Source organism: Bacillus rossius, chromosome 10, assembly GCF_032445375.1.
Source record: "Bacillus rossius redtenbacheri isolate Brsri chromosome 10, Brsri_v3, whole genome shotgun sequence".
Classification (NCBI taxonomy): Eukaryota; Metazoa; Arthropoda; class Insecta; order Phasmatodea; family Bacillidae; genus Bacillus; species Bacillus rossius.
In genome coordinates, this window is record NC_086337.1 from 32,957,849 (window position 1) to 32,982,096 (window position 24,248).

Below are 24,248 nucleotides of genomic sequence, written 5' to 3' on the forward strand. Positions count from 1 at the left end.
TACCTACTACCTCTAGCCACAAGGCCGAACCTACCCTGAGATTTCGAACAATACTAAAATCATGTAACTTTTAATGGAGGTAGCGGGGACGGCGTCAAGTGATTGTTTTTAACGACGGAGCTTCTGATTCATACTTACTTACCATCATCAAACGTGGTCAAGTACCATTTCCGTAACGTATAGGGTGGACCATTACGGCCATGTTAAGGTTAAAAACTGACTTCAATAATGTCACAGCACGCAGTCTCCTGACAATTCCTAACTCTATGGTTTAGTTCTGGTACCTTCAGCTTGTATGTATCCTGTTTTCTACGATATTTACTTTTGCGGGATTCTTTGGGTCTAACCTTTATCTATGGGTTCGCGAATTCGCGTGTTGTAGGTTATGTTCGTAAAGCTGTTTATTTATCAAGTGAAATGATACAATTGTAGAAGATGGAATTAGCAGCGACTGATACTCCGAAATCTAAAGGACCAGCACCTACTGTTGAGCAGATCAATGCTGATAGAATCACGCAGGTATTTGAATCTTTTGTGCATTTTTTTCTTGTTCCAATCAACTTGTGTGATAGTTGTACTAAACTTACTAGTTGTTTATGTTATTACAGTTGGCAAACCAGTATTGGGCGCCGTATACGATTGACAAGCACCTACCGTATGATGAAAGAATTGTGGAAGATATTTATGCAACCGAAATATATGGCTCAAAGTAAGTAACAATTTAGTTGTAAGTTGACCTTAAGTTTAGAACTAACCAATACAACGCAAGGAAATTCCTAAAAGTTACAATTAGTAGGTAGTAATTTTGCGGAGGGCAGCTTCTAGGAAATACGGCCAATAATAACTCAAGTTTAGGTCATCTTAATTACTTAGTTCTGTAGGTAGCTTTTAGATTTTGGTTTGGATGTAATAAGGCAATTCTAAAGGACAGCCTCTTTTTCTGGGGAAAAAAAATTCTAAAATATTTTTTCACTTCCAAAATGTTTTCAAATTTTGTTTAATTATCTTGCGTCGCGGCTTTTCCGTAATAATTAAATTAAATTCGTTAGACTTTTTTCGAAGGTAAATATGTAGAGTAACGGTATATGCGAAAAAAAATTCTAAAAATCCGAAAATTCTTTTATTATATGCTCTTTCACTTCCTCTTTTCAAAACAACCGGCGGAGATAAGAAATTCCAAATACTTTAGGAGATATCAAATTTTTTAATTTTGCAATACAAGACCTGTGCAACCATTCGACCGTCGCTAATTTTTTTTATTTTGCCCTGTGTTCATGAATGCGTAATTAATAAAATGGTCGATTAGGTCAGGTCAGTTACATTATTAATACTTTCAAACTAAACCGACATTAAAATAATGTGAATTAATTTTAATGGCTGTTTAGTTTTAAAATATTTATAATGTAACTGACCTGACCAAACAAACCGGTGACAAAGGATGAACAGTAGGAACTAAAATGGTCGATTATGTCAGGTCAGTTACATTAAAAATACTTTCAAACTTAGCGGACATTAAAAATAATGTGAATTCATTTCAATGGTTGTTTAGTTTTGAAGTATTTATAATGTAACTGACCTGACCAAACAAACCGGGACAAAGGATGAACAGTAGGAACTCACGTATTTTTTTTTTTACTTATTACTTGCGCAACAAATCCAAATAACAAAAATAAAACATTAAAATTTGAACTCACCTAAGTTAGAGGCGGGTACAATTCCTTTGCCATTAGTAGAAAATGATGTAGTCGTTCACCTACGTCACGAAAAAAAAAAAATCGTAAACAAGAAACAATGGTGGCCGCATGAATGCACAGGTATTGTGATGAAAATTTAAAAATTCGATATCTCCTAAAGTATTTGGAATTTCTTATCTCCGCCGGGTTTAATGAAAAGAGGAAGTTAAAAAGCATAGAATAAAAGAATTTTCGGAATTTTTAAATTTTTTTAACAAATATTGCCGAACTATGAAAATTAAAAAAATTCAATATCTTCTAAAGTATTTGGAGTTTCTTATCTCCACCGATTGTTTTGAAAAGAGGAAGTGAAAGAGCATATAATAAAAGTATTTTCGGATTTTTAGCATTTTTTTTTCACATATACCGCTACTCTACATATTTACCTTTTTGAATTCTAGACGTTCCTTTATTTACCATGTAAACAGCATTCCATCATTACTACTGGTTTCTGATAAATTACTGTTTGTAGTTCACATATAATCCCCAATGCAGTGAAATTGCCGCTGCCATGTTGTGTGTTGATTGCATTGCCAATCCTGTGGTTTTCCATACATTAGAAAGTGTATATTTTTGATGTGGATATTGTAAAACAATGTAATGTAAATAATAACTTTAAAAAATTACGTGTATTCCTACTGTGCATCCAAACACAAGCATCAACCCTTTACAGGGATATTTTTTTTAGCAGTATGGTTGCACAAATCACCAACTTGTTACATGCGATAGCATGTAACCTGACGTATAAAGGAAATTATTATGATTGTTACACGCAATGACAATTCCTTTTATCCTACCTTTACATATCAGAGGCATGTCACAAGCGGTGAAGAAATTTACATTGTTTGCAAAAAGATATACATGCATGTGGTTTTCCAAGAAAGTTAAAAATGTTGATTTTTATGATGCTGCAAAATTATTTGCATATTTTTTTGAGCTGAAGATACTTCAGGTATTTTTCATTTCCTTGTGTTCCTATTTCGTAAATTATGAATACTTTTCATGTGAATTGAAATAATTTCCTATTATTTTTCTATGAATGCTAAAGATCTCTTCAGCGAAAGTTGTTTTTGTTGACCTAGATGATCATAACTAAATACATAGGGTATATAGTTTTGGTTAAATCAGGTCAATTATATTGTCAAAATATTAACATTTTTCAAAGTCTCCACTGTATTATCAAGGCTGGTTGGATGTTTCTGTACAATTCAAGAGTTATATTCCTTATACACTTGAAACCTATTGTTACCTATTAAGCTCATATATTTGGAAGTACGTAGAGATTTCTTCGAAAGAGAAAACAAATCCAAAAATGATATTTTTAAGTAACTAAGCTTATTCCACAATGACACAGGTTCGCACACATGGACACGAATAATAGAAGTGCATTATATTTACATTGTTTTCATATACCAGTTCCAAAATGCAGATTAACTAAAAAATGACAACCAATGATACTGTTTAAATATTTTGTGACCAGTACAAACATGCCTGAATGTGTTAAAATTAAAGTTAACTTAGGTACTTTCTTTTGTAAGGCCAGGTTTATAAACTACGCAAGAAATACAAGATAAAAAAGTTCAATAACATTTTCAAATACTTGTTTATACCTAAGCTACTTAACATGCAGAAAAGGGCAATGTAAGTATCACACAATTTTCTAAACCTTGCGTTTCAGCTTGCATTTCCGCACCCTTGTTTGTTGTTCTAAAAACATTTAAAGACACAGTCTTTATGTGTGTAGAGGCCACAATTTTATTTTTATGATATACATGACATTTTCACTGGTTAAACTTCCACACAGTGAGAGAAAATAACACTTTTATGAAAAATTATTTACAATTTCATATATTTTCATGATAAACATGAATTAACAAAAGAAGCAGGTGTAGAAATTTGTTTTCTACTGTTTTACAATTTCAAGTAATAGTGTTGGTGATGTCTTGCGACTTGCGTTGGTTTCATGTTGCATTATTGCATCGTAGCGTTCCTTGCACTGTTTATAAAACTGGCCTAATAAAAATGTGTGGACCTCTAAAGTTTAATGGCCAGAGGATTCCAGCCTTTGGTGCCATGTCGATTTACTATGCTGCAGGTATTTTAAGTTTGCTTAGAGCTTATCGCTACTGACAGTTTTAATTTCAGTGCAGTGCTCCCTGTTTTATAGCTGGTTACATTTCACATTATATGTATATTTCCATAAATAAAACTGGATTCAATGTGACATTAGAGACTTTTTCGAACAGTAATGCTAGTTTTTATTTTTTTCCTTTCTAGAGGACCACTTATTAAAACTTGTTTTACACACCAATGCACTGAATATTAATTTTTTTCTGTACTCCTGTTCAAACTTTACTTGTTTAAACTATACTGACATTTCAAAATCCTGTAAAGTCATAAAGTCAATAATCCGACAAAGCAGCGATCCTCCTGAGTGTGTGAGATTTAAGAACTTTTACTGCAAATGGCTCCTAGTGGGAGGAGAATTTTGGGTGAAAAGGGGGTTGGCGAGGGAAAACGGATGACCTTAGAGTTTTGGGTGGCAGGCATGGAATACTTCCCAGTTAAATGGGAAGTCAGAGATTTTGGAAAATAATAGCTTCTTAGGCTATTTTAAAGCATTTCTGGCATCTTAAAATTGCTTTTTCTTTATATCTACAGTAATTTTTATTTTGGGGAGGGGAAAGGACCCCATTGCCCCTCTCATTAGGATTGTCACTTGGGGGGGGCGGGGGGGGGACTTTTGACCATGTCCAAAACTTTTGGAAAAACTAACTTATGTTAGTACCAAAGGAACCTATGTGCCAGTGTTTTGATGTGTTGTCTAAGTTCCTTTGACACTGAATGCATTATTATTTAGCAAAATAGTTTTAAAATTTATACAGGAATACATAAAATGTTTGCAAATAATGAAAGCCAAAAGAAAGACAGTGGATACTTTAAAAGACCCAGCCAATAATGTAAAAGAATATTATTTGAATCTCCGAATACCTTACTAGCAGCTAACCAATTCTAAGAATGTACATCTTGGTATTTTTTTTCATCACAAGACTTGAATGACAATAATGTCAAATCCAGATGTGGAATATAAGTATGGAGAATGCATACTTTTTAAATAGGGAAGTACGTCCAAAATATAAAAGATCACAGGTAGATTACGTGCAATATCAAGCTGCTCCATAGGATAATAACAAGGTATAAAATTATGATGCAGAAAAATAATTATTTTGTTTGTTAATTTACATAACACACAACAATTCACGTAGCAGTTGCGTGTGATCCAGTGACATATTACAAATCAAAGCATCTACTAGTTGATAAAAAAAAGCCTTAATCTTTGTTTAGATGATCAACTGGCTACAGAAACATGATTACTAATTGACTTTATGTGTGCCGTATGCTGTTTTCCAGTGTTTGTGTGTGTGTGTGTGCTGTGCTTCCAAATATTTTGTAGTTTTCCACTATGAAAAAAATGTACTATCCACAATGTTATTAGCTAATTATTTCAGTGCTGACAAGCTCTGATGATTGCAGGCAGTCTTGTTATGTCAGCTGATGAACATTTCTTTCTGAGGCCAACTGTTTCGCTAGGAACGTAGAACTTACTGGAGCTGCAGACATAGATAATTTTGTTCCTTCCCCCCCCCCCCCCCCCCCCCCCCCCATCATCCCTTTACTGTTATTTAATGTATAACTTTAAAATCCAAACAGTTAAAAAAAAATCTGAAGTCTGTAAATGTTACAGTGACCATCACAGTAAACGTAACCTTAGCATATTGTGTAACTTGAGCATATTGTGTAACTTGTAAGGGTTCCTGTGAATTATATTAGCAATAGGTTTCTAATTCTTATGCTCCTAACAGGGCAAACCGAAGCATTAAAAAAAATCGTAACTCAACAGAGTTCCCCTGGTGCCTAGGACCTGGGGAATTTTCCCCCTCTGCTCCTCCCTCTCAATAGCAGTGGCTGAAAATTCTTGTACATAATGTGATAAAAATCCTCTTTAGTATTTATTGATTATTATGAGGAGCCATTGTGTTACACTGTTTGTTGTTTCTCATCTGAATCGTTCTTGCAGTTTCGCTATTCGACGCATCATGATGCTGGAGTTCAGCCAGTACTTGGAGAACTACTTGTGGCCGAACTACGTGACGTCCCAGTCGTCGCATGCCCACATGATGTCCATCGTCATCATGATCAACGAGAAGTTTCGGGAAAGGGTGCCGGCGTGGCAGGTAGGGGCGTACGCTTACCACATGAAGTGCTCATGTATTCAGTGTATTATTCTCTGCTCAGATGAACATGCTCTCAGAACCTAGTTAATGATAATTTACACTGGTAGACATATCATTACAGTCTTGTTAGTCTCACGACAAATCCTTATGTGTTTATCTTGTATAACTTCATTCAGGCTGCAAATGGCTTTCTGGGGTTAATTGTTTGATCGCCAGCCAACTTAACAAGATTAAGTGAAGGGATGAATGTAGTAGTGTCTCGATTGACTGAGCTTCGATTAACCATGGTTCCATATCAGAGCCGACCTGAATCGCCAGTACCGGTAAAGACTGTTGAAGAATTTGCTTGAGGACTTCGAAAATTATCTAAATCATTGTCAAAAGCCTAAAGAAAATTACCTCAAATATTACATTTTCTTGTTGGGTGAATAATGTAGTGATGTAAAAGATTATATAGGCCCTACTGAAGATTATTGGTAAGTGGCAGGTTAGCGTGCTGACCGGAATGGGTTGTGTTGCAGCCATTCAAGAAGCTACCAGAGCACTTCCCAGGCTTCTTCCAGCAGATGCTGGAGGCTTGCCTCCAGGACGATCCCCGAGTGTCTCTGAGGGAGCAGACAGCCCTGCTGGTGTTCTTGAACCACAGCTTCAACAGCATGGAGGTGGAGCTGATACGGGACCAGGTTAAAAGGCTCGTGTCCTTGTCCATGTGGATATCCCTCCAGCCGGTGAGTTTGTGCCAATCTCAACATTCCTTCCCTCTTCCCTCTTCCCTCTTCCCACCCCACCCATAACTCTCTCTCTCTTTGCCCTTGTTCCCCTCATTCTCCGTCTTTCTTTAGACCATCTTTACTCCACCATGCCTTTTCTCTCTCTCCCCCTGCCATTTCTTCATTTTCGCCTTCTCTCTTTTCCGTTGCCATCTCTCCTTTTTTCTTCCCTCTATCTTCCCCCTTGCCTTTTCTCCCTTCCTTTTTATTCCTGCCCTCTCTTCATCTTCCCCTTCTCTCTCTCCCTTCACCATCTGTCCTCTTTCTTCCCCCTCTCTTCCTTCTTTGCCTTTTCTCCATACACTACTCCCTCTCTCCTCCCACCCACCATTTCTCTGTCGCAGGGCTGCAAACTGGTGTCACCATTGTGGACAGAAAAGGTTTATTGTATGACGTTTTTGTTAGAAAACATTTTTTGTGTGGGTGAGTTCGACTCGGGGGAATCTTTTGGCTGCTAGGTGCGCTGCTGCCTGTGTTAAGCATAGATAATCATTGATTGCCTGTCCAGAAATGTACTGTCTTCCTGCCAATCTCACAGCTGTTGGAACATATTGTTGAAAAATAATTTCTTATCAATAGTTGTATGATTTAACTTGCTTGCGTGGTATTCACAGACATTTTAGTTGCTTGTTAAAATATAACAGTTGAGTATGAGTTAACTTGGTGACTATCTTAATGTGTTAATTTTTTTCTTTGGAAAACATCAGTTACAGAAGCAGTCACAAACTGTTTGCTGTTCCAGTGCTGCAGAGTTTACGTTTGAAGGTCATCCCGTGTCAGTAGTAGTGACGTGCAGGAACTGAGGACTAATTATTTTGGCAGGAGCGCCGGCGATTTTCTTGTGAAATGTGGCTGTTAAGCCTATTAAAAACTATCTTGCTTCGTGTGCCACTGTCAAAAAAGCCTAAAGTCAGATTTGAACTAGTTCTCAAAATATTTCTGGAGGTTAAAGGGCAGGGTGTGGGCTGTCTCGACACTCCACACAACAGTCTAATTTCGAGCCAATCATTCCTTGCTGCCTTGTGGCTTGGCACTCGCAGACCATGAATACACACACTTCTCGCTACAGAGTGCCGGGGAACAAGTCCCGCTGGCATGTCCTTCTGCACCGTGTGCTCAAGTTGACTCCAGTTGACCATTGCCCAAAACACACACACCCAAAGAGCGTTGTGACAAGATACTCCTCATTCCTTCATAATGCTTGGCAAAATCGTCACAAAAATTTGTTTCTAAATCAGCTCATTCACAACAAAACAAAATAAAAATAGCAGTTATTAATTAAATGAATAGTACGGACCCAGAAATAATTAAACAGAACATGTTATAAAATACTAATTAGGACCAAAAAAAATAATGAGGTGCAGGATCACCTCAAGATGACTAACACGCAGCATTATACCTAATAATCTTTCTTTGTTAAAAGATTCTTTAGGCAGGCCATGCCAACTGATGCCAATGACCGGATTTGGCCTAGGGGCTGCCTGTTGGCCATCACTGGTCTAATGTGTAACGAATATCACATGATGGCTGTTATTCTGACGGAAGGCAGCGTCACTACGACTGCCGTGTTCCAAGAGCCCGTGTGATGTCTGGTCTCTGGCATGTGGTGTTGTGATTCCTGCAGGGTCGCAGAGAGCAGGAACTCCACGCGGTGCCGAAGTGGCGGAAGTACTGGCGCCTGATCCAGAAGAAAGATAACCCTGAGATGAGGGAGAAACTGTATTGGGAGCGGAGGTTCCTTCAAAGGCTCATGATAAAGTTCATGAAGCTGCTGGAGAGGATCCCACTTGAAGGTAAGTTGTCCTGTTATACACAGGTCATAATGACCAGATGCACTAGCCTCGGTTGTTTCTATTGGTCAAGTGATACAACAACGTGCGTGCTGATGATAAAGCACTCTTACTTTTGTAACATAGCCTTTTTTATTTCATGCTCACTCACTGTGTGCGGATACCAAGTCGTATACTATAGTCTAGAATTATTGTGGAAAAGAATCTTCTTAAAAGTAAAAACCTTTTTTAGTTTTAAATAGGTTCTATTGAAATTCAAACTAAAAACAGCACCATTTTAAATGTGGAAGTTGGCTATTTACAGTAAATTCCTGTTAAGAAGTTTCTCAAGTAAATTTGAAATTTAAACCCTTTAACAGGGAAAATTGTATTTAAAGAGTAAAATTGTTTGTTGGAAAAGTTCTAGTGCTAAATTTTTTAATCTTATTCAGGAAATTTTCTTATGAGGGTGTTACTGTACTATTTGCTGATACGCGTCATTATCATAATGACTATTTTCAGGGATCCTACTGATTGTCAGTGTTGGTTGAAATAAAAAAAGAAGTGAATTCACATTCCAGTTTTAATGCTCATACTGTGATTGGAATATTTTTATTTATCATCCATAAAGAGTAAAGTTTCATTTCAAATAGTGTTATGTTAATTAAAAGTTTTAACTGTATGCTTTCATAGTACGTATTTCTTTTCCTTGCTAAATTAACAACAGGTTTTTTTCTTTGGTCCGTAATATTTTTATCTGTATCTTAGTAACCAATTAATAGTCTCATTCAAATAAGTAATAAATTTATATTTTTCATCTTTTTTTAGGTTATTAAGATTACATGAAAGTTGAGAACTACTCACAAAAACATAATTTTTATTACACTAATATATAAATAAGTTTACAGGTATATGTGTAAGTTAGTATTTATTTGTAATAACATGTGATATAAATCATAAACATGGTTTGTAAGGACACATCTAATTGGTGAATGTAGCTATCAGCTTGGTGATTATACCTTCATTCAGTTGGTAGGAACTATTGTAGGTCTTGAACGTTTTCATTGGCAAGTGTTTCATCGAGTGTGATGGAACTAAACTACATGTTGAGCAACATAATAACTATAATTAGTGGTTTTGAACAACATTTGATAATTTGCATACATGTAGAATAAATTGTCAGCACACAGTCTTCATTATGTTACAAATATTGAAATAATTTTATTTATATATTTTTTGGTAATGTATATTGTTTCTCAGAATTCTTTGTACATGAAATTTTGAAAAAAAATTTTAGTAAATACTTTAGGAGTATTATTTTTTGTTGCATCGCCACATGCCACATATTGCATATGTTGTTTATCCTACACAATAATACCTACTAAGTAGAGTCCGTCTGGTAGTTTTCCAGTGTATCAACCAACCTGATTATTGATTTCATTATTTACAAGTAATTAAAAACTATAATACCTAATTTTATTTTTTTACAGTGCTGATAGAATGACTGGGGTAAGCTGGTAGTGTGTGAGAATGACAGATGGTTGGGAATATACTTGGAAAGGGCGCAGGCTAAAGTATTAAAAATGAGGAACCACGCACTTGCCCGTGGTGAGCACAAGATGGTGATGATCCTCAGGGTCGCTACGTCAGGGACAGTGGCGGAGGCAGAGGATATTCCCTGTGTGTAGGCCCCCAGGACGCCACTAACTACACGCTACACAAATGGACCTCGCACCAAGGTTATGAACCTTGTGGTTGGCTGCATGCAGCCATCCTGGTTGAAACCCGGGAGCACACTGTCCCTTCGGCTGAGGGGGGGGGGGGGGGGGGGTTTGCAGCAGGACGACCGTCAACTTTGCAGCCCCACGACCCATTGTCACAGCGGTGCGCCATAGTGGCCTTAGTAATCAGAGATGACACCGAGGGTTGGGGTCAAAGGAAGGGTACCATATTTTCAGTTAGGTACCTGCTCGTAATTTATTAAAATATTTTTTGATTGCCATAAATAAAAGTAAAATATGTTGCATACATTTTCTGTATGCCTATTTATGCTTAAAAAAAAAATTTTTTTAATTTTTAAACAGGGAAATCTGTAATGCATTTGAAATAATAGAATTTTATTGTTATTTTTACACTTCTAGTGAAAAATTGTTGTTTTAATCATTCTTTTGCTACAAAATGTTTCTGTAAAGTATGAAAAATGTAGTGTTTTTTTATTTTGGTATTTTATTTTTCACTCAACTTTTATGTGGATGAAATGTAATACATGTAATTCAACTGTTTTCATGCATTCCTGTTTTCAAATGAGAAATAATGTTTCAGGAAAAAGATTGCCTTGATGTCTGTCACTTATTGAACAGAATTCTTACACTCTAAACTCTGATTTAGTGAACAAACCCTCACTAACCATCCAAAATCACAAAACCAATTTGTTAACTGAACAAAACTTGTATTAAATTAAACAAGATTCCAATTATACTAGCCCAATCTCTAATAAAACAGCAAAAACCCCAATAAAAAAAAACTGATCTACGAAAACATTTAGATTATTTGGTCAGCAACCCTAATATTATTAACTATTATTGAATTGACTTTGATAACCCTAATGAAATTACATGATACTCAACATTTTGAAGCTTATTACAGAGAAAAATTTGCCTAGCATTGATTCTAAAACCATTAGATTTGTACTCCTTGCATAACATTATAATTGATGGTTGACTCTACACTACTGTTTAAAATCTATAAAAAATGAAACGTCTTTGCTGAGGAGGCTACAATTTTTGAGCATTATAAAAATTCCGATCACATAAGGGAAATAGTTAGGTACGTAGTGGGGAAACTGGTAGAGGAGGAGAGTGTGTTAGCGCCGAGGTCACTCCAACTAATGCACTAGCTGTCAAATGGGAATATGTGCGTAGCATTCAATATGCTAGTTGAAACGGCCGGAAGAGGATACGGCAGTGGAGAGGTAGAAATGACGCCAGCAGTGATGCTACGGAATTCTCGTGACGCTGCTTTGTGTTTTTTGTCTATGCCTCAGTTTTTTTTTAAATTTGAGATGATACCCGCATCCTTACTATTCTCAATTATCATCTCATGTTCAAAAAAAAATTAATATCTATCGATACTTAGTAAGCAAGAAGTTTCACTTCTGTCGCACATGGACTCAAAAAATACACACACTTTTTTTTAAAGTTACTTTACTGTCCAAAGAGATGTAGAAATAACCCCTGCGAACATCTGTCTGCCAAGCGCACACGAGCTTATGGTTGTCGCCGGTACAAGCTCATGGATAGAGACCCGGAAAATTTGCGGGTTCAATGACCTCCAGGATAGACTTCAATATCCTCTACACACTCGGGCAAATGCCAACTGTTCATTGGCTGCTGACTTGTGAGTCGTCTCGACTGGGTGGCCTGTGATTCGACACTTCTACGAGTGATGGGTCTCTCATTGGCCCTCAGTCCTCCAGATTAACAGTGGACCAATGGCAGAAGCAGCACTAAGGTATGATTATTTGAATTTCAGCATAACACGAAATGAACCCGCAAATTTTCCGGGTCTCTACTCATGGATGTGGGCAGCGGTTTGATGGCGTGTTCGGCCCCGGTGGGGAGAGAGTGTGAGGCGTGGACGGAACCCCTGGTCCCCCAGGCGAGGTGAGCGAGGACGTGATCCGCTACTGCGAGCGCTTCCTCGAGCTGGTGATCGACCTGGAGGCGCTGCTGCCGACGCGCCGGTTCTTCAACACGGTGCTGGACGACTGCCACCTGGTGGTGCGCTGCCACCTGGCGAGCCTGGCGCAGCGCGAAGACGGCAACCTCTTCTCCCAGGTAGGGGATCCTGCCGTCCAGCCTACAGCCCGACCCTGTTGTGACGTTTTCCAAGAGGGGGGGGGGGGCCGAAGAGAAAAATAATACTTTATAACCACTTGTCAGTGTTTTAACTTTCCACAAAATCTAGCACTTGTCAGATGGACTTCATCAAGCTATGTTAAAAAAATTTAACGTAAAACCACTGGTGGGTTACGCTGATGCTCGAATTTGCTTTAACAAACCCCTGCAATGTTTTTTAAAACTTCATTCTGCTTCCAGGTTCTATTTTCATTTGGTCTTTATAAAGACACGCTGCCACATTTCGGTACAACTGTGTATCTCGTGATTCTTTATGAAGACATTTGGTGTGGAGATTCCCACGTCCGATTCCTTCCGCCACTTGAACATTTGATTTTTATGGGTTTTTCTAGCTACTAAAAGAGATGAATTCATCTTTTCAGCAATAAAAAAAAAATTTTTTTTTGTCGTCACAGTTTGGTTGGCAAATTGAAAACAACACCAGAATGGCAAGGAAAGAAAAGGATTTAGTTTTTTTTCCAAGACAAGGTTGCCAACACACACATTTGTGAATGTTACGTACCTTCGATATTGTTACGATTTACCGCGGGTTCGTAAGGGATAGCCCAATTAAAGATTTTTATCGCACACAGTTTTATTTATTTCCACTACTTATGTCACTTACAATTAATCTTCTAAGATGGCAAACAATTAACTACACTAGAAATGTCTATTCCCCCAGTCACTCGTTCCGCACACCTCGCTGGGCCGCACCTCTGGCACAACTCTCGCCGCAGCACCCCTCGTGGGTCTCCGCCGCGGGACTCAGTCGCCGCACTCTACCGCCGCCGTCACACCATTCGCCGAGATCCCACACGACGACTCGCTCGCAACTTCACTCGGGACTCCACCGCGCCCGCGACTCTATCGCCCGGAAACTCCCGACTCCACTGAACTCACTCACTCCCTGCCCTGGAACCTTCGTCCAAGGACTTCGCCACTCTGCCGCACCCGCGGCACTATCGCCCGGAAACTCCGCTGCGGGAGAACTCCCCACTGAACTCCTCTCGAAGGTCGGCCCAACCTCCTTATATAGCCCTTGGGTTCCCGTCCAGAACAATCGGGCATGTCTCCGAGATATCGCGTGACCTTCGCCGTCGAAATGCCCAGAAACGTGTCGTGAGTCCTCGAAGGACGCGGCGGCTGCTCAAAGAACGCCGATAAACGCAACAAGCATCGGGTTCCCACAAAACGCGCCGATAAACATGTCTAAGTCCTTTTATTTCGCAGTGCGGCCTCTTTTAAGTAACTCGATCTGAGGCAGTTGCGCGCTGCGACGGTCAGGATGTTGCGAGACAGTATGGCATGAGATACCAGGGAGAGGATGCGTGTGGAAGGGGGCGCAGACAGGCCGAACGAGTGCGGCGATGCCAAGCACTGCAGCCAAGCGCGATCGTAACATTATATTGAATGCAAGACGTTAGCCACCATTAATGTGTTGGGCTAGTGTTCTGACACTCTTACATTTGGTTTTTTCATACAATCCTATTGCACAATCTACATGTACGGTATAGCAGTTTAGCAGTGATGTAAACAGTAACTTTTGCAAATTGCAAATTAAATGGTTTAACATGTTAATGCTTTACAGATGGGATAAGTATCGGAATATTAAGGTTTTTTTTTTGTGCATTGATTGAGTTTAAGAAAGCAACAATTACAAGCAGGAAATGCATTATTCATGAAACATTATACACAGAAAATAAATACATTCATTTTATGGAGAAAATGTTGGGACTTAAAAAATGTGATTTTGTAAGCAGGAAAATTATAACAGGGTTCTACTGCAGTTAGAGAAGAAAATTGATAATGTTAAAGAAAAATGAAGCCTTGTATCTAGTGTGTAATTGTGACCCAAAATACGTATTGCAGTGAACAGTATTTAATGTAGCATGTTGGAACCATTGCTATTGCTATGTCAATTTAGCGAAGGTTATTAGTGATGGCTCAAATCCCAATTTTCTCAAATCCAAATCGAGTTCAAATTCCAAATAGTATTTCGAATATACCTACTCCTCAAATCCGAATCTAAATTTCAAGGGTACAAAATACAGTTAAGTTCAAGAAATGAAAAATATTAATCATGTTGAAATATTTAACCCTTAAAATGTTTGTTTCACAAACTAAGTTACTAGAATCAACACATATTGTTATTTTATTTTTACAATTTAAAAATACAATATACATATTGGGGAATTGTAACAGGATAGGCATGATTGAAAAAAATTGTCAGTGTTGAAATTTTAATTTACTTTATAGTTCCTCAAATATTTTTCTTCAAAATATTTTCCTAGAATGTAGAATCCTTCGAGTAGGAAGGATTTGTTTGGCCCATCCGTAATTAGTATACTTTTACAGTAATACCAAATTTAAATTATCACTTGGTACATTGGTAGAGCCAAGATTATATGGTTTTATGCGAAATCGCGAATTTTCACGCGAAATTCATCCCAAACCGCGAAAAATGCGAAATGTTTTCTAACCACAAATAAACACCTCAATGTTGATTTAAATCGTTAACTACCGACTATTGGTTGATTGACAAAAATTCCGTATCTGTTTGTAGAAGAAATGGTCGTCATCCAACTGCAGTGTGGTGGTTATTTAATACGTTAATTATTCATCTTAAAAAATTACAATATATCACAAAAATTGACGATTTCACGAACAAAAAAAAGATCGTTATCGGAGTTAGGTTAGGGTTTTTAAAACTCATCTAGCCACTAGAGATCACGCAATTAGAGCTGTAGCAAACCGTATGTATTCGTTACTGAGTAACGGGTGCGGCATCTAGTAACGAGTAACGAAACGTTACACACGAATGCATTTCGTTACTCGCATCTTTCGTATGTTTCACGCATGCGCGCGCGTATTCGTTACAAAGAACGATGTTTGTTTATTAATAAAAGTATAATTTGGAAATTCGTCGTCCAAGTTTTTTACTGTTTATTAAAGGTACTGTGTGTGTAGACAAAGTTTTAGATTCGAACAGAAACAACGTATGAAAGTATTTTTTACAAATTATAAATATGTATGTTTTTGTTTTTTATAATCGCGTATTTTCACGTTTTATGTTCTTATCTTAAAATATATATTATAATAAAGCCGCTCTAATGAGAGTTAATTGTTTCTTGGTTAACAAAAGCTGTTAATTATCAAATATTTTTAATTGTTTATATTCGATTTATTTCTATTTACGCGACGTCATACTGTACGCGTACGAAATACAACTCGATTAGATGCTGTTACATAACATAGCATGTGCCATGTCATGCGGTATCAGAAGTAACGAGTAACGATACGAAAGTAACGAGTACTAATTGTTATAGTAACGAATACATACTGGTACACATTTTTTCGTTACTTTTACACCTCTACACGCAATATTAACAACTGACGATCGTAAACTAAAATTAACAAGTTAACAAACACAACAACGTGAAAAATCTGAGCGCCTTGTTTGCTGTATCCTTTGAAAAATACATGCATTCATTAAATAAATACGTATGAAAATAAAATGAAAGCGAATATTGATATTTAATGATCACTTGATATTTAATGAAATTTCACTGTAACGCAATTTTGTGTGCTTGTTGAATAAGCAGTTTACCGTCAAGCCTTGATTTTCATTTCACACTTCACAGGCGAGAGAGCCAAAATCGTTAACATAATCGAAGTTTTCAGATCGCTAATGAAAAAGCACCATATTGCAAGGATTTATTTATTTTACGATCATTAAATATTTTAAATAACGCTTACCTACCCAACCCTTCCGGAAAATAAATAAAAACATTTATTTCACTGACCTGACATAACCTAACCTTTTACTTCGGGTATAAGGCTCTCTCGCCTGTAAAAAGTAGGCTTCCCGCGGTTTATTTTTTCGCTACAACTTCAGTAAATACTAGTTTTTGGTACCTCCGGGCTTTGTTTACAAATGACGTGCATAAATGAAAGCTAAATTTCTTAATCATGCCGAAAAATAAAGCTACTGCGGCATCACGTGCTGACGAGTTTAAGAATGAGGGATTATATGTCAGTGACGGAAAAATACTTTTCTGTAAATATTGTAATTGCCGTTTGGAGCATGAACGTAAGGACACGGTAAACAAGCACATAATTAGCGACAAACATGTAAAAGCTAAACGATCCCCATGCACTTTGAAACGACAGCTTTCTATCCCAGAAGCAGGAGTGGCGCAAATATGCGCAAAAAAACAAAAGGAAGATTTTGTTCTCGAAACTGTTGAAGCCTTTGTAGCTGCAGGTATTCCTCTTGAGAAACTTGACAACAGCAAGTTGACTGCATGGATGCAGAAGCATGTAAGTGGTGCTGGTGATCTTCCAACAGCGGATTGGATGAGGAAAAAGTACATTCCCCTACTTAGAGAGAAAAAAGAAGTGGAAATCAAGCAGCAGCTCTTGGGGCAAGATGTGGTCATACTCGCAGATGAAACCACTCACAAGAGTAATAATTGTGTTTTCAACATCTTGTTTAAAATTCTGAAACCAGGTGCTGAACAAGACGTTATCTTAGGGGCTTCTTGTGTCCTTGATGCAGCAAATGCTGTTTGTTGTTCTCGGGCAGTGATTGATGTATGCTCCAAATATGAAGTCAAGGAAGAAAACATAATTGCGTATGTTACAGATAGTGCCAGGTACATGACAAAATCTGCTGGCACCCTTGAAGGTGTATTTGGTGACCACATGTACCACATACAATGTTGGGCCCATAAAGTAAACATTGTTGGGCAGATCTGGCAAAACAACTTGGAAGAACTGAACCTCTTCGTTTGTAAGGTAAAGATGGCCTTTCTTAACACCAGAAAGAGGAGGCATGCATACCTTCAATTTCTTCTCCAGGAACATGGAGAAAACAAGGCTCTGGTCAAGTTATTCCCCATGCCAGTTGTTACACGTTGGAACACATGGTTTGAATCTGTATCATACCTCGCACTCCATCTGCACGACATTGTGGAATTCTTTGAGCAGCTTAGCGAAGATAACTCTGGTGTTAAATATATCAAGGGACTCCAGAAGGAAGAGTTACAATGTCTTGAGGCCACTCTTACATTTGTGGCTCAAAACTGTAACACCTTTGTAGAGCTAATTAATTTTCTTGAAGGAACAAAGTATCCTACTGCTCATCAGTTGTGCACAAAATTGAGTAAACTGCAAACTACTCTTGATGTCTTGGCTAAGGGAATATTTCCTGAAAATGTTGAAGACATTTTGGCTGAAATGAAAACTGTCAACTCTGCAGCCCTTAAAGAGCAGTTCAAGAACACAGCTAAACTCAGTCTTATAAAACTGATTGATCTGGTGAACACTGATCCATCTCGTCAACTATTTCTGGGAATCAGCGCTCTAATGAATCCTCAAAATGTAGGAAACATTCGTGTGGAGGAAAAAGAATTCCAGAAACATATTGGGAACCTACCTTTCCTTTGCAAGGTGCAGAAGACCTCTGTAGCAACAGGCTACATAACACTCCAAAACCTGGTTTCCCAAGAGCAGAAGAAACCGCATGTGAACTACATAGACATGGTGGACATACTATGTAAAATGAAAGCGGATTATCCTGAATTTGCAGCTGCTGCTTTAAAGTTAATATGGATACCTGCAACGAATGTGGACTCAGAAAGATCTTTTTCTAAGTATTCTGTAGTTGTAAGTGACAGAAGAAGATCTCTAAAACCAGAGAATGCTGAACTGCTGACAATGGTGGCTTTTTCCTGAGCTTAATTATATTGCATTTATAGAACAAAAGTTTAACTGTAGTTTATATTTTAATTAATTTAGACTCTCTCCTGAACTCAGGAACAGTACTTACCTGCATAAGAATACTGAATATTTTAGTTGTTAATTTTTTATGTACTCTCAACATAGTATTGTTTAATATGCATATTTTAAGTCTCTAACCACGAATTATTGAAGCATTTAATCAAGGCAGCTCTGCTAGGTGTGTACATGTTATTACATGTGTTTTAATTTTTTATGACGATAAAGACGAAATCCACAATTCTTAATGACGAAAAGTCCTTTTTCATAACACCATAAAATCTTGGCTCTATACATTGGTATTTATAACAAGTTATAGTAAACTACTTTATAGAAAGAAAGAAAAATGCAGATTTGCATTGGTCTTCTTCAAAACATCATTATGGAAATGTACCTGTGAAATGTAATCTGCCAGAAAACAGGAAAGACTGGATTGGAATGAAAACTGACAGTAACTATAAACTTTGAGCAAACTAAAAATGCAGGCGGCACAGTGATGCCACCTGGCATCCAATGTCAAGACCCAGAAGAAATCTGAACGCGAGCCATTCAATTGGTGCCAGATTACAGTTGCGACGTTTCTGGAACTGAGCTCTGTTCCCTACCTCGGGCACAAACAGACTGATAGAGAACACGTGAAAACAACCTTGGACCCTCTTTCCTGGCACGGCCAATGACAAACAAGCGGTCCTCTGATTGGCCATGCACCTGAGAGCTGTTTTTATTGGTTGGTGTCTTGTGAGGATAGTTGGTGTGATTTTTTTTTTGTAAATTATTTTTAATTAAAGGAATCTGTAATTTTTTTAATTCAATAACTTTATGACTGATAAAATTGTTATAGCTGACTGATTGGAGTAGCTTTGCCCCACAGTATTTTGACTGTTGTCTCAGGCATGTTTGGCAAGTCTAGATTTTTAAGTTTCACTCTTTATATAGTTTTTATGGTTTTTTAATGTGTGTTGAAAAGGTGTATGTGCATCCACATTCACATGGTATCAGTTAAACACAGCTCTGACATTGAAACTTTTCTGTGGGTAAATTTACTCTGGAGATCATGCTTTTAATTGTGGAATTTGACTTGAAAACTGTTCTTAGTTCCTGTTTGTTTCCCCATCGTCATTTTCTTTTCTTACAAAAAACCACGGAGATAAAGAATAACCAGTGTACCATTTGGTTTTTCTGCAGTTTTTCGTTGCATCATGGCCGTTTGAATATAGCACTTTCTACAAAAGAAACTATGTCTAATGAGGAGCGATGCTGAAACTAAGCCTTGTTTCTTAAACTAATTTTTTTGCTGGATGCTCTTATGTCTGTATTTTGTGAAGTCGTTTTCGAATGTGCTTTTTGTTCTGTTGAATCAAGATCTGTGAGTACCACCCAACTGTTTAGTATAGTGTATAGCTAGCAGGTGTGTGACACTGTGACGCTTTTGCCTCCTTTTTTTAGCAGTTCTTTGCAGTGTATATAAATTTCCAGGAATCCGCGTTATTTTGTAGTGTAATTGAGAAAGTTATTTTGTCAGTAGTCAGCTCCTAACATCTTTAATTAGAGACAAGATTATCATGTTTTTATTTTTAGGTAGTCCAATTTTGTTTTTAAAGGGAGGATTTTAGTGTTATTGTTTTTATATTTATAAAAGCGGTTTTTAATACTTTCTCCACAAAAATAGTGGTAAACTTTATATGCTGCTTTTTTACGATAAGATAATTTGTAATAAATTGGTCTAAAACAGATACATTCTGAACCTTAAAAATATTTAGTGAGCGTTTGCGGTTTGAAAGTGATTCAATAAGAGAATAACAATAAAACAAAATAAATTAATTGTTCTGATCCATGCAAATTGGTACAATTTTTTGTATGGAAATAACATTCCTCGAATTTCAACCATTAAAAGAAAACTTTTTTTATGGTTTTAATGTAGTTTTGGTTAATTGCTACTTAATTCCATGCTATAACTTGCATTTTGTTGCTATATGGTTTATTAATGTGCATTTTGGTGTTATTCTGTGTTTTGACTTACTTTGTTTTATTTTTTTTTTTTTTTTTTAATTCACTATTTTATCTTGTCCCTATCCATAATATATGTTAAAAGCTGAAAACCCAGAACTCTGGGTCGTTGCATGCCCAATTTTAATGGTGATACTAGCACAACACAAGCTCAATCCGTCTGCAAGATGGGTGAAATTATGTCACTTCTCTGTCTGCATAGCAAGAGAACGGATTGTCGTAGGAAGCTGCGGTTTTCGCTGTTGCGTTCTTCTCTATGAATAGCCTCTGTCTTTCTTGACTTGGGCTTGATTTTAAGTTCACAGGGCCATTGATGTTTTCTTACATTAGTTTTTAATTTAGATTTGCAAATACATATTATATTCTATTTAAAATAGCACAGGTAGTATTAAAACTTAATTGATTTTATTCTGAACCTGAATTTAAACTGCAATGATATCAGCCACTCACGGCTGCAGTCAAGTAAGGAATAAAATTTATTGTGAAGTATGCTGAAAATTAAATTTCATAATTATAGTAATAAACATAGTGACAATGACTTGCAAAGAAATTAAAAATGTCTCTATATTTTATTTGTAAATTGTTATGTATGTTATTTGCACTAGATAGTGAGGGACAAAAATCAATAAAGATTTTTACAAAAAAAAATTTTGAAAAAAAAAAAAAATAGTTTTGAGGTGCACTCTGGCCCCACTTGGAGAATCTGTGTAAGAAATTCCACTGCCCTAGGACTTTTCTATTTCTGCGCTACGCAAAGGATGGACAGACAAAATCTTTATATTATTATTATAGATTCTAAATAATATTTATTTTTGTATCATCTTCCACCCATTCTTTTTATTCGCTTTAACATTTCTATGTTTTATTAGCTATCACTCATAGCAGGTAGAAATAATTGTTTCATGAATCTGATTCAGATATTTACTTGGGCAAAAAAAAAGGCTACACTGTAACTGAACTGAAGTAAGAAATATTTGTGCATGACTAGAAAAATTTGCATCATTGAAGATGCTTTCTTATTTCTGAAGATAGGACGGAGAGTAAAGGAGAAGGCGTATTCAATGTTGGTGAGGCCAATGCTTTAATGTGCAGTGGCAATTTGGGACCTATACCTAGGGATATAAATTAAGGAACTGGAAAGGGTGCAACGTAGAGCGACTATATGGGCGATGGGAATGTGGAGGAGGAGGGAAGGGGCGAAGGGTGAGACGCATAGACCATTGGTGATGATGAAGGAGCTGGGGGGGGGGGGGTCACACTACACAGAGGAGGAAAGTAGAGAGATTGGTGAAGTTTTTGGAGTGACAAGGGGCGAGGGGGGCTGGGGGACGCTGGGAGACAGGTCGAACAAAGGGGTGTGTAGAGGGAGGAGGGGTCATGGGTGGAAGATTCAGAGAGAGTGGAGAAGAAAGGAAAGAGGAAGGCAAGTATTCCTGGTGAGAACGGGGAGGGAGTGGTATTGGATTGCGGGAAAGATACTGGATGTGAGAAGAGGAAAGGACTTAAGGAAGACACTTCAGAAATTGGCTGAGTAGGAGGAGGGGGGGGGTGGGGGTGGGTGAGACTCCTTGGCACTGGGCAGAAGCCCAATTGCAAGTGTAACACTCAATCAATCAATTTTTCAATAAAAAAAAATTATTATGAGTAATTATAACAAACTATTTTATGTTTACGTATATTCAGTGAGGAATGTCTAGAAAGCATACATTGAACTAAAAAAATTATATTTCTTAAAAATTAATATTTATAAAATTTATAAATACCTAATTAAATAGGACCGTTTTAATAAGCATACTCGCATATAATTAAAATAGTTTGTTTTTTTTACTGTATTTCTCTTTTCATTAGAGCTGCGATGTTTCCTTACTCTAGGACATAACCAATTACTTTCCCAATTGTCTTGTATTATGGTCTCTAATGACCTTGCTGTTGACAAAACATAAAGTGTAACTTAAAAAAAAAATACTCACTGTAACATCACCAAAAATGGTCTTATGTAAAAGTGGGTCAATCCACAAACATTTATAATTGAGTAAATTGAGCTCAAAGTTGAACACACATTGGCTTGTATTGTGGCAATGGATTTAATGTTAGGCTACTAGATGGCACAGTAACATGGAATGTCAGTTAAATTATTTTTGCTAAATGTAGTGTGTCATTAACTTAATTTTTTTTAACTTTTGTTTGTTAACTCATTTTTCCATAAAACCGTCCAAATGTCAAACCATGGGTTGGAAGCTTATATAAACAATACTTACTTAGAACTTAAATTAACTGTTTTAAATAGGGATTAATTATCATGATCCGTTATGTGCAAGAATCCGGATAAGTTCTTCATAAACGATAAATCACATGAAGAATATTTTACTGTTACAATAGTTTTACAACTTAATACAATCATTTTATCATGTTCAAATTTTTGTAAAGAACAAAAAAAGTGTACAATGCATATACCTGCATTTATATGTAAAGTGTACACAGCATGAAAGATTTTTTTTTTCGGTTTTGAAAGATAAGTAAACTTTTACTAGTATGGATATAAACATATACTCATCCTTGAAAAAAAAATTAATCATATTGACAATTCTGTTCAATTTCATGATCCATTTTTCTTTTACAGCGGTTTAGTTGCTCTACTATTAAATCTCCAAACTGTTATGCTTGATTCTATTGAAAAAAAATTTCAGTGTAGCAAAGAATTAGATTAAAAAGAAACACATTTTTCAAGTTGATACCAATAATGTTTTTAATATTTTCCAGGTAATTTTGTAAGTAATTGTAAAGAAATGGTATTGTAAGTTTAGTTCCATTTATTAGCAGTGTAAATCAAGACCATTGGAAAAAAAACTTTTATTATACTATTATAATTTTAATCAAATCATTTATGAACTTGGCCCTACCTTTTTTCTCATAAAGATATTTTTTTTTAAAATCATGACAGTTTTTCACTCATCTTGAAATAAAATGTTCCTATATCAACTCCTGTCTCAAAGATTAGTTAAAACATAAAATTGCATAGTTTTAGTCACAAAATTTATATATTTATATATAAAATTATTGTTTCTGTTCCAAGGTTTTTAAAATTTTATGTTAAAACCTTATGCTTTGTCTCAGGACCACGGACTCAACAAATTAATTTTTTAGTTAATTTTTTTAGTAGTACATAAGGCCACATCTGTTATAGTCCATCCACGGTAACCTCCTACTAATTGAAAAATAAGGTTGAAAATATTGAATTATTGAATGGTCCGGCCTAAAATCTAAGTAAATTATGTAGGCATTAAAAAGTAAATAATTTTTGTTATAAATTGTCTGCCACGTGTATAGATTTGTAGCTTCATTTTTAATTTTTTTTTATTTTGAAGTTCTATAAAATTTATGCAGTAATTTGGTTTCTTGCATGTTGTTATTTTCCCTTATGTTCAAACACATTTTTTCCCCCCTTAGTCAAATAAAATTATGTATACTGATGAGGATGTTTAACTTTTGTTATGTTATTCAATGAAACGAACGTAATCTTATGTTTTTAATGTATTACAGTACAAAAATTATATAATTCACAAACATATTTTTGAGACTCTCTTTGTACATTGTGTGTTTTTAACAGCTTATAACTCACTTGCACAGAGTTTGAAGTTTTAATTACTACAGTGTTATTTTTTTTTTTCAAAAAAAAAAAAAATACGTGTTAGGAATTCATATAGGAGTATTTTTCTCAGTAGCTGCCGAATGCAGCTGCAAAGACTCGCATAAAAGTATCTGTTCTCATTTGTGCCGGAAAGCCGAGCGCAGTAATGTTGTTTGCTCGGTTATTTTCCATCAAACAGTCAAATTTGCTTTGTCGGCACACGTTCCCCCGGCTTGTTGCGAGGGTGTGGAAAGTCTCGGGGAGACCTAGCATCGGAAGCGGCCGAGGCGGGCCCTCAGTTGTTTGCGTGGTTGCTGTCGAGCTGCACCTCTTCGGCAAGCATGGTCTCCGACTCCTGGTCGACGCCGGCCGCCCACCTCTTGGGCCAGGGCAGGCCGAGCGGCCGGCTGTTCGCGAGCGCTTGCAGCACTC

At 36.7% G+C, this 24,248-nt stretch overlaps 1 protein-coding gene across 1 annotated transcript in view; it reads left to right on the top strand.

Moving 5' to 3' along the window:
* Window positions 1-315: 315 nt before the first annotated feature.
* Window positions 316-24,248, top strand: part of LOC134535932 (RNA helicase aquarius) — a 143,110-nt gene continuing 119,177 nt past the window's right edge. Inside the window, exons 1-6 of the mRNA XM_063375326.1 lie at window positions 316-519; window positions 609-709; window positions 5,812-5,968; window positions 6,490-6,696; window positions 8,363-8,531; window positions 12,165-12,343. Coding sequence (XP_063231396.1) covers window positions 436-519; window positions 609-709; window positions 5,812-5,968; window positions 6,490-6,696; window positions 8,363-8,531; window positions 12,165-12,343 — 897 coding nt within the window. The 5' untranslated portion in view covers window positions 316-435. The remainder of the gene's footprint in view (window positions 520-608; window positions 710-5,811; window positions 5,969-6,489; window positions 6,697-8,362; window positions 8,532-12,164; window positions 12,344-24,248) is intronic.